The 11,538-nt window shown below is 32.6% G+C and overlaps 1 protein-coding gene across 2 annotated transcripts; it reads left to right on the forward strand.

Moving 5' to 3' along the window:
• The first annotated feature begins 770 nt into the window (after positions 1-770).
• On the forward strand, positions 771-7,102 carry LOC149207728 (polyamine oxidase 7-like). Of its 2 annotated transcripts, XM_089393941.1 has the most exons (11): positions 775-1,065; positions 1,154-1,403; positions 1,497-1,643; positions 2,747-2,808; positions 2,930-3,111; positions 4,772-4,915; positions 5,022-5,171; positions 5,276-5,530; positions 6,332-6,413; positions 6,654-6,775; positions 6,892-7,102. In XM_089393941.1, exons 1-11 carry the CDS (start codon positions 900-902, stop codon positions 6,964-6,966), a joined length of 1,635 nt encoding a protein of 544 aa, XP_089250067.1. In that variant the 5' UTR covers positions 775-899; the 3' UTR covers positions 6,967-7,102. The 2 variants fall into 2 exon arrangements, with proteins under 2 accessions (XP_089250068.1, XP_089250067.1); XM_089393942.1 differs by lacking the exon at positions 1,497-1,643 and having other exon boundaries at positions 771-1,065.
• Positions 7,103-11,538: the final 4,436 nt, after the last annotated feature.

Genomic DNA, 11,538 nt, shown 5'->3' on the forward strand with positions numbered 1-11,538 from the left:
ATGAGCCTCTCAACTCAATGAACCTCGAGAGCTCAATAATTGAGAATTAAAATTTAATAATATATATAAGTGTCTGCCTAGCTTAATTGGCAATGGCTGTGAAAATGAAGTCTCACCATGAAACCTTGGATTCAAATCTTGTGATATTCCCTCATCAAAATAAGAAATTGAATATAATGAAGATATAGACCTAACAAGCTTACAAATATATATATATATATATGAGTTAAACATGTGACAAAAAAAAATCTTATCCATTAAATACCCTCACTATGTAGGATTAAAAAATACATAACCCTATCGATAAATGATTAAATGTTATGATTGTCCATCATTAAATGTTATAAATTAAAAACAAATTATAATAAAGTAAATGTTAGTTATATATACAAACTATTTCTAATGTGACTAGGATATTGTCCTTTCTCGTGTCGTCGTGATTTCAAATCATTCAGTATCAAACACTTCTATCTAATTCATAGTAGTAGGTGTATACATATATAGTGTCATAAGCTTTGGGTGGCAGAGCATGTATCAACCCGAACACTAATCATTAGAAAACGATGAATACTTTTTGCTTTTGCCCTCTCGTGATTCGGGAGGAGTCTGGACTGCATGGCTTTGGCTCTTCCGAGATAGCATGACATTATTGGGTGGGAGATGATAAGATGCAAATTATGGAGTATGAATTATATATGCATGTGTTAAGATCATTGCCATTCAATCATTAATCAATAATTACTTCTTGTCAGACACATGGATGGCAAAAGTGCCTTGGAAAGCTGCAATTCTAACAGTACACCGGTCGTACAAGTGGGTTGCCAAAAAAGCAGAGGGAGCAAAGGTGACCCTGAGCTTCTATATATACTCTCTAAAGAACCCAGTGCAGACTCAAGGCCATGTCATTATTCTTGCTGGGGTCTGATATAAACTCTGGATTCTTTTTGTCCTCAGTTTTCATGGCTTTCATTCATCTTATATCCTTGTCATTGTTATTATTTATAGTTTTCTTCTGTCCACCAGTTGCAGCTACCACCACGATCATAGTGGGAGCGGGCATGTCAGGTACCATTATGCCAATGAATTTCATTTAAACATCCTAACTTCCATACTATGTTTTCTGAATGAATTTCGATTGATAATTTGTGTGCAGGGATAATGGCAGCAAAGACATTATGGGACAATGGAATGAAGGACTTTGTAATACTAGAAGCTACAGATAGAATTGGGGGGAGAATGCACAAGGAATCGTTTGCAGGGCATACAGTAGAGATGGGTGCTAACTGGGTGGAGGGCGTTGGAGGAAAAAACATGAACCCAATATGGTCTCTGGCCCAGAAATACAAGCTTCGGACATCTTATTCTGATTACAGCAATATCAGCAACAATATCTATCATCAAGAGTAAGTTCCTGAGAGTTGTTATAATTATTTGCTAATTCTTCTTTTTCATTTTCGAAATCTAAAATATATAATCTTATGGGGATTTCACAACAGCGGAGGTCTTCTGCCTCAGTCTGTGGTTGCACGACCATATGCTCTGGCAACAGCATCATCTGAGTACAGTTCAAAGCTCTCCAAATCATTTCAGCAGAATGGAGAGGAAGACATATCTATCTTAACGTCACAAAGGATTTTTGGATAGTACGAACTTCCTTATGCTCGATTTTATTTACTTTAATAAAATTATTTTACCTACTTTAATCAAATCTGACAGAGAAAGTTGCTTTAAATGGAGAGTTGGTTGAACTTATTTTGATTGTAGAGAGTTGGTTGAACTTATCTTGATTGTAGAGAGTTGGTTGAACTTATCTTGATTGTAGATTTAGATTTACTTTCAATGATTATAGATTTAGATTTACTTTCAATGTTTGGTTGAACTTATCTGAATTGTAGATTTATAAAATATCCAGAATTCATAGCAAAATCAAACAATTAACTTCCTTATTCTCTTAATCTTTCTAATATCATTAACCTAGCTGTTGTCTAATATTTCTATTATCATTAACCTAGTTTCTGTTTGTCTGGTTGTGAGATTTTCCCAAGAATCTGCAATTAGAATAAGGATACCCGTATGAAATTCATTCTCCTTCATATTAATGGCAGTCAATATCCACCTGCTGCAGCTGTTGATATACAAGTAGTTGGATTTGAAATCGATTCAAATTCAATTATATACCTACTTAAATTCAATGACTTGTATATCACTAGCTTTGTGTTATCTTTGATATTAATGGTATGTGCAGTTGGTGATATACATGATGTCGAATTTGAAATCAATTCAGTTTCAATATCATGTGTATCCTGCTATGCTGCAATGGGTGATATACTGGTTGTTAGATTGGGAATTAATTCAAATTCAATGGCATTTATATCACCAACTTATATTCAGTGATTTGTATATCACTGACTTTGTGTGGACAATGTCTTTCAATATATACCCTACTATGTAAGGTGCAATGACTATCAATATCCACCCCGTTATGCTGCAGCACTTTGATATAGAGGTTGTTGGATTTGAAATCAATTTGACTCCTTCAACCTATAGAGAAGGCTGGCAGATATCAATATATACTTTAAGAAAATCTGAAAGAGAGACTCATAAAAGAACTTTGATGTTTCCCAAAGTGTGGGAGATGAAATTTGTAATTTGCTACATCAAAGTTTAAAGTCATATTTATGATAAATGTATCTACTGTTGAAGGTTTTCTTGGAATGATCTTATATTTGATGAAATGAACTTGCAGTGTGCCAATGACACCCTTGGAGATGGCGATTGATTACTACTTCTATGACTTCGAAGTCGCAGGTTTCCATCATTTCTGCAAATTTATCTGGCATTCAGTTGTAATCATATTCATCTTCATTTTATACAGAGATTTATTGAGATGGTTTGAAATTAAATCATTTTATTGCATTTGGATATACAGAACCTCCACGAGTGACGAGCTTAAAGAATGTAGAACCCATTGCAACGTTCGAATACTATGGGGATGATGAATATTTCGTAGCTGACAGGCGAGGATATGAGCACATTATTCACAAGCTAGCTGAGGAATTCCTTCAATGTCATAATGGATCTATATCAGATGAGCATCTCAAATTCAACCAGGTAGAGTGATATATAGCATTTTGAAAGCATCTCAACGCCAACCTAAACTTTTTAAATCAGAAATCAAAACTTTATCTATTAAATATTAAAATGAAGTATAAAAATAAATAAAAATGGAAACTTAAGATTTCTAAATTAAGACAGTTGAATTAAAATGAATTTATTTTATAATGATATTTTATGTTATTATTATTTTTCAATAATGATTTAAGGTTATTTAAGTTAAAATAAAAGAAAGTCATAATAGGTAATAATATTATACACATTATAAATTATAATAAAGATACGAGTTAAATAGATTATTATATTAATAATATAAATTAAATTTATATATATAATTATATAATAAATTTAAAATTAACTAGATTTATTTATTTTAAATAATGGGAAGAAATGTAATATATAATAAATTTAAATTTAATTAGATATATTTATTTTAAATAATGGGAAGAAACGATTGTTATAAAATATAGAATATTTGTATTTACAAATAAAATAAAATAAAAGATTATGTTAATTGATAAGTCTTTTTAAATAAATTATTAATTATTAATAAAATAAATTATATTAATTTTAAATATAATCAATAATGTTAGTTTTGTATATATGTGTTTGTGGTGAATTCATAATTTGTTGGAGTAACCTCTGTGAAATCTAATATCAAATTTAGCTAACTATAACACCAAGAGTATATTTAATAGTTCGTAAACTAGATATATCATAGGAATTTATGACTTACAAGCTAGTAAGTTATAAATACCAGGAATTTATGGTTTAACAAGTTTGTAAGTTAGATATATACCACGAATTTATGACCTAGTAAGAGCAAAGACGAGGGTGGGGAGCCTATTTCTTGAACAATTTTTTTTAACCGTGGTGAATTAGTAACTAGTTGGTGTAATATGGGAGAGGCCCAAGATCAAACCTAGAGGATGCCACTATAACACCAAGAGTAGCCACTATAATACCAAGAGTATATCCAATAGCCTATAGACATATGAGAAATTTATGACATAGCAAGAGCCAAAAGCCAAGACTCCAAGAAGGTGGAGGGATTTGCCTTATCACATTGAACCAGAAATGTCCCAAATCACATTAAGGGATACATTGAACATTATATTTTTTAATAATAATAATTTAACTTTAAGGTTACTCCCAAATTAAACATGAAAATCAATGATTTTTTTTTTTTACTAGCATTGACATAATAATTTCACGAGTAAAATTTATAACATTTACAATATCCACAATCTCAACTATTAAATCTATTTAAACTATACTATAATTTTATTTTAAAGTTACAGCTCAACCACATACCAAATTAATATATAACACCCTTTATTTAAACCGTACTATAATTTTGCTCAGCCACATACCAAATTAATATATAACACCCCTTGTTTGTAAAAAAGAGACCCACATAGAGCCATTTCACTATTTAAAAATAACTAAAATATTCAGTCTCTACTCCTTTTCGTTTCAACTTATAACTTATCTTTATTTTTTAAAGTATACTTATTTAGACTGATGTAATAGAACATAGATTATTTTAATTTTGGTTCATAAACAGTTATGTTACACATTCTGCGATGTTGCTCGATTGAAACATAGCCTTGTAGTTACTAGCAATATTCTCTTATCCTTTGATTTCTTGATCCAGGTTGTGAGAGAAATCATATATACAGACAAAGGTGTCAAGGTTTTGACCGAAGACGGTTCAGTGTACACAGCAAATAATGCCATTGTCTCTGTCAGCGTGGGAGTTCTTCAATCAAAACTCATCGAGTTTAAACCTGATCTGCCTGTATGTATAAGACCTGCTGAGGGTATTTACAATTATAAGTTGTTAGAATAGCGACATTAGGGTTTGCTTCATTGTAACTCTGAGCTGTCCGAAATATTCTGGCCAGCTATGGAAATTGCTGGCAATATACAGATGGGATATGGTTGACTACTGCAAGATCTTTATGAAGTTCCCTTTCAAATTCTGGCCCACTGGACCCGGCACCGAGTTCTTCTTATATGCCCATGAAAAGAGAGGTTATTACAATTTCTGGCAGGTACCCAACTATTTTAATGCTTACTTAAATGCTTCTGATACAAATCCAATGGGAGCGGTACTGATTTCCTTCAGTTGTTTTCTGTTATTTCAATATATTTCCAGCATTTGGAGAATGCGTACCCTGGCGGCAACATTCTGATGGTAACTGTCACGGACGACGAAGCCCGGCGTATAGAACAACAGCCTGACGAGGATGTCAAAGCAGAAATAATGATTGTTCTCAGGAAAATGTTCGGCAACGACGTTCCAGAGATGGAGGCCATACTTGTTCCAAGGTGGGGAAAAAATCGATTCTTCAGGGGAACTTATTCCAACTGGCCAATAGGCGTTTCCACCAGGGACTTCAACAACGTTAAGGTGAAGGATCTGAACCCCTGAGCTTAATTCCATTGCGGATAATATTTTCAAGTTATTTGAGCGGGCTCATGTTCTTAGGATATTGGAATATTTTGGGAATCCCCAATATCCATAAGGATGTTAGTTGATATTGGAATATTTTGGGAATTCGCAATATCCATAAGGATGTTAGTTGATATTGGAATATTTTGGGAATTCGCAATAGACATAAAGATGTTAGTGGGGAATCTATCAAAATTTGTTTAGGATTTATAATTAAGTTGTATGATATAAAAAATATATATATATTAATAAATAAGTGAAGAATATATTATTTTAAAAAAAATGGAATAAGATTTATAGATGATAATTTAGAATGAAAAATAAGTCTATATTAATTTGTATAGATGTTTACATGATGGTCGAGTTTCTATAGTAAGGTAGGTCTGAAACGTAGGATTCCTAGAAGTTTCGTGCAATATAAATTCATAGATATTAAAAATGTAAAAAATAAAAATTTATTTGAAAATTGAATAATCTTTTTAATCATTTCTAATAAACAAATTGAAAAACATTTGTGGATATACTAACAAAAATATTCAAATTTCAGATATATATATATATATATATATAATATTTTTTATAAAAGATAGAAATTTGCTAATTTATTTTGGAAAAATCATAGAAAATTAGCCCACTTGCAAATATTAACTCGTAAAAATTTTATTAACACCAATATAGATACCATCCACTTATTTAAACAACATCCTTGAATTTTCACATAAATAATTGGTAATTAATCTTGTCTTAAATGGTTGACAGGCACCCGTTGGACCTATCTACTTCACTGGAGAGCATACAAGTGAGAATTTTAATGGTTACGTCCATGGTGCTTATCTTGCAGGTATTTCTATCCAGCCTATGTTGTCTTTTTCTTTTCTCATTGATATAATAATATTGTAGTATAATTTATTTTAACTGTAGATTTGAGGTATATTTTAGAATTTAATAGACAATAAAAAAACAAAACCAAACAATTAATTAGTTCCATTATTTCTTCCATGCACACTCTAGTATTTCTCTCATACTTCATATTGCAAAATATTTCCAAAATCTGACTGTATTGCTGACTATTTGTGATCAGGTATAGACACTGCCCACATGCTGTTGGACTGCATTAAAAAGGGAGGTAATTGCGACAGCAAATCTCATGGAGAAACTCCAGCTAAGAACGAGTCTTCCTGTGATGCAGAGATTCAGCAGAGGGTAAACGTTGATTTGCTTTGTATTAGTATAGAATCTCACATCATCATAATAATAAGGGTTGGATATACCCAATTTCTTGAAAGCTGATATATCTACTTTTGTAATACGATCGACAGGTGAGGAAAGTCGGAAGTTCTAAACGACGATCTTATTCAGTTAAAGCGTGGATAAAGGAAGCGTTCAGCTGGTGACCAGAAAGATATATATAGAGCTGATTTTTATTGATGTTTTGATTGCAACCGAATAGCAGAAATATGTGGGGAATATAATGCTATATCAATAATGTATTCTATTGAATTTCGCTGAAACCTCAGCATCCTATTTATATTTGTTGAGTAATGCTGCACCAGGGGTTGAAGTATCAATTTTTCCTTTGCAGAATAGTTATGTTTAATATGATATTCAGAAAACTGTTACTATTATTTTGGTATTAAATCAAGAATATATATATAGAAAGGAAAAAATATATATATAATATTTGCTTAGTCTAACGAGTAGGAGCAGAGTAGGAGCAGTTGTCCGGAAAGTTACGGAAATTCCAGTTATATTTAGAAAAAATTTGGTAAGGATTTTTGTAAATCCAAGTTATAGTTGTTAAATCTTAAAATTTTAGGTGTCTTCAAAGTTTTTGATGGTGCTGAATCCTTTTTTTTTTTTTTTTTTCCGAAGGTGGCAAAACCTATCAAACTCAGGTGTCAAACCAACAGTGAGGACAGCCATCTCTGGCTGCTATCCGCGAATGTCGGTTTGACTCATCACTGTTATCAAGGAAAACCACGCCACCTGTAATAACCCGCTGGTGGTCCGTAAGGGAGCAGGCTTTCACTCCTGCCAGATGCCTCTGGGTCTTGGGCCGTTAACCTGTTTCCTTACGTCCGAGGAAGACGAGCTCGCAGAAGCAGTTTTACGGCATAGCTGAATCCATTTCTACCATCAAAAACATGATCAAACACTGCTTCTACAAGATTTTTTGAAATCTTTTTGCCCAGATTTCGGCCACTTTGGCTGTCCAAACAATCCTTCCTCCTGAGTAAGCTACTCCTATAATATTTAAAAAAAATAATATTTATGAATATTTTCAAAATATTTTATTATAAAGTAATAAAGAATATTGTTTAATCTCAACTATATTATTTACTTGATAATGGAAAAGAATAACTAAATTTAAGAATGTCACGTGTTCATGGATTTGAAGTTTAAAAGCAATTTTAATAATAATATTTATGAATATTTTCAAAATATTTTATTATAAAGTAATAAAGAATATTGTTTAATCTCAACTATACTATATTATTTATTTGATAATTGAAAATAATTAGTAAATTTAAGAATGTCATGTGTTCATGGATATCAAGTTTAAAGGCAATTTAGAAATTATTAAAAGAAAAAAGTGAGTTTCAAAATCTTTCTTTTGAGACTTCATTGGCAAATTAAAAATAAATTATTAATAATTATAGAGGAAGTAAAATTAGATAAATAGATCAGAATAAAGTAAAATTAAATAATTAAATTAGAAATAAATTATAATTATAAAATTAATTAAAATGGCCCCACAAAAATATGGTTTTAAGGGGTGTAAAGGAAACGTGAATGATAATAAATATTAAAACAATCAATTAATAATTATTAATATTATGGGGAGGTTAAATTAGAATAATTAAGAATAATTATAAGAAGAAAATTATTAAGTTGTAAGGCGTTTCTTTTGAGAGGAACTTCCCTCATGCCTACATGTTATCACTTTGCGTCATTAGATTATATGTTAGACGATTGGAAGATGTTTAGTCGCTCGATCATCACGGGGGAGGTAGTTGGAAGGAATGATCTTAATATCTTGATGAAGGTGTCATTGCCTTCTTGAGCAACCCTCCACATCCCCATTTGCACCAGTGTAACAATTTCTTTATCTTCTAGAAATATGCACGAGCTTTAGGGTTTTTCAATACATGATCTTTCATGGACGAGGCAACCAAATGAGATGTGGTATAATACTGACTATCATGGTCATATTTTTTAAGTGAAGTAATAAACAATAATGAAACAATAAATATTGAGATGGACAAATAACTTGAATTATGATTTGTGGAGCAAAAGTAAAATGACTTCTAAGTGCCTGGCTAGCGTATCGACAATTTCATGGAGGAGTGCAATCACAGTTTTGTTTTGCTTTGAAAGATTGAAGTCATAAAACTTTCGGCCCAAGAGAACATGTTCCTTGATTCTTGTGTTCAATGTGATTATGAACAAGTTGTGTTGTCGAAAGCAATATCAAGGTCGATTCCCACTCCATGATCATAATGAGGCCAATACTTTCTTGCTTTTAAGACTACACATATCCGACTAGCTTCTTCTTTCAGAATGAATTTATCTGATAAACTATATTGTACCTTAAATTATTAGGTTGTTTTGAGGATGTCCACGAAGTGCTATAAAAGACGGTGAAATGAACAAATGAGTGTGTTAGTCAGTGGAACTCTCAATTGCTCAATGAGAATTGTGTTGTGTTGCTCGCCTCATTCTTCACTCACTACAAAAGAAAAAATAATCTTGGAGGCTTGACTACATTTATTTATCTGACTTGTACTACACTACCAAGAGTTCTTCATGCACTTACACCCTCAGGTATTTTTAAGCATTCTTCATGGTACAAAGAATCTGCATGCACTTGCACTATCAATTATTTTTAAGCATTCTTCACGGTACTGTCAGAGTTATATTGTGATTTACATTCTTGATCTGCTCATTTCTTCCATGGCCCTACCTCTCGTCTCAAGATGATTACTCTTTGTTTAATATGAACAAGTAGACTGCATTAAATACATATTCTCCCTTTCTTTAGGGTGAATATTTTCTTCATCCATGTAGCCATGGAAATATGGAGAGTATACATGTATAACAACGTCGAATCACCACAGTTCACCTGCAAACACATTGATTCGTAGTAGCAGCATTGCCTTTCATTCTTATCAAGGATTAAAGAAGGAGCGTGGAATCTCTTCAGAGGATGCTCGAACACTCAAAATAAGAAAGATAAAACAATTAATAAATGAAACTCACAGTCCTCAGGTGAGGAGACCTTAAGGCTGCCACAACACTACTTTCATTCATTGAACAATCAAACAATACAAATCTTATAGGAGTACATTTAGTTAGGGAGATCAAACAAATGCCTGGAAATTAGGATCTAAACCCTAAATACACACACAATCAAAACTACCTAATGAATCCATTCTCCATTATTTTCAAGTTTCCCCCTTAATTGAGAAAGGATTTATTTCCACAACTAATATCTCCCTAAACAACTCAAATTTTATCTTCCCAAGGGGCTTAGTGAAAATATCAACAACATTTTCACAAGTATTACAATATTCAAGAAAAAATTATTTGGACTATATCTTCTCTCTAATAAAATGAAACTGAGCATAAACATGTTTTATTATTGCATGATACATAGGATTATTTGCCAATTTGATCAAGGTTTGGTTGTCACATTTGATCATTGTCGCCTTCTTTTGTTCTTCTCCAACATCTTGAAGAACTCTCCTCAACCAAACAACTTCACAAGTTGTTGCACACAAAACTTTATATTATACCTCAATAGATGACAACGATATGGTTTGTTGCTTCTTTCTACTACATGAAATAATCTCGGATCCAATGTTAAAATCATAACCTGTAGTAGATCTTCTATCATCTCGATTTGTTGTAATAAGGAATTATTGTTGGGGGGGGTGAATCAGTAACAGTGAGGTTCTTAAAACTTTTACTGAATATGTTTTTAGTTATTTCCTATATTGTCTGATACTTATGAGAGAATTCATACATAAAACAAATGAGTAGAAAGATGAAACATTCATATGTACATGCAATCCATCACATGAGTAGCATACACATATTGACACCAGTATTTTCACATGGAAACCCAAAGTGAAAAAACCACCAATTTGTTTGTTGTTCTAATGTAAATTAATCACCTAATTAATTACATCAGTTTGTTTGTGAGCACCCACTAACAGGAGGCATCGACCCCCTTAGGATAGCAATCACCTACTTGCTAAGAGGCACCAACCTCTTATGAATGTAGGCCACCACCTTCTCTTGCCACTATTATAATTTTCATACAATTTTCAAACTGAAAATAGAGGCACATACAAATATAGAAAAGTACCAAACTGGTTTACTGCAAAATCAACTTCTACTCTCGATCCTCCACTATTTCGTCATCTCTCTCGACCTCATGCAGCAGCTCCCTATTCTCTGCACTTTTGTGTCCTATTCCACAGGCTCTCTGCAACACACTACTCCAGTTCAACACTTGGGCTAGTTGCTCAGCTCACACACACTTTGCTCTCATTCTTCAGCTCTTGCAACAATACTCTCTTCCCCCCTTTTTTCAATGGCAATCACTGGTTTTGTTCATATGTTGTACACTGCTCAAAGTTTTCTTTCCTACATGTTGCCTCACTTCCCGAGTGTACCTATGTATAGCTCTTCCATGTTGATGTTGTGTCTGATGCTGCAATTCTGCTACCTCATTAAACTTTGAATATGGGCACCTGAGCACTTTACCGACTCTCTATGGTTCTTCATGATGAGAATTAATTCTCAGTCAATACTGCACACTTCAACCAGGAACTGTCCTCTCTGTGAAGCAATCTCCTATCCCCGAGGCTCTCCTTGCTTATTCATGGCTCTTTGAGCTTAAATGTACCTCAGGATGGCCCTTTTTTTTACCTCAAGATAAGCTTGACGCTCTTATCTAT

The sequence above is a fragment of the Pinus tabuliformis genome, chromosome 1_2 (assembly GCF_031772625.1).
Source record: "Pinus tabuliformis cultivar Carrire ecotype Pingquan chromosome 1_2, CPIR1, whole genome shotgun sequence".
Classification (NCBI taxonomy): domain Eukaryota; kingdom Viridiplantae; phylum Streptophyta; class Pinopsida; order Pinales; family Pinaceae; genus Pinus; species Pinus tabuliformis.

Excerpts from the sequence above, each read along its gene's own strand:
- LOC149207728 (XM_089393941.1), top strand. The coding sequence starts at position 900 with ATGTCATTATTCTTGCTGGGGTCTGATATAAACTCTGGATTCTTTTTG. Across the intron at positions 5,172-5,275 it reads GTTATTACAATTTCTGGCAG|CATTTGGAGAATGCGTACCC; the intron begins GTACCCAACTAT and ends ATATATTTCCAG. Across the intron at positions 6,414-6,653 it reads CCATGGTGCTTATCTTGCAG|GTATAGACACTGCCCACATG; the intron begins GTATTTCTATCC and ends ATTTGTGATCAG.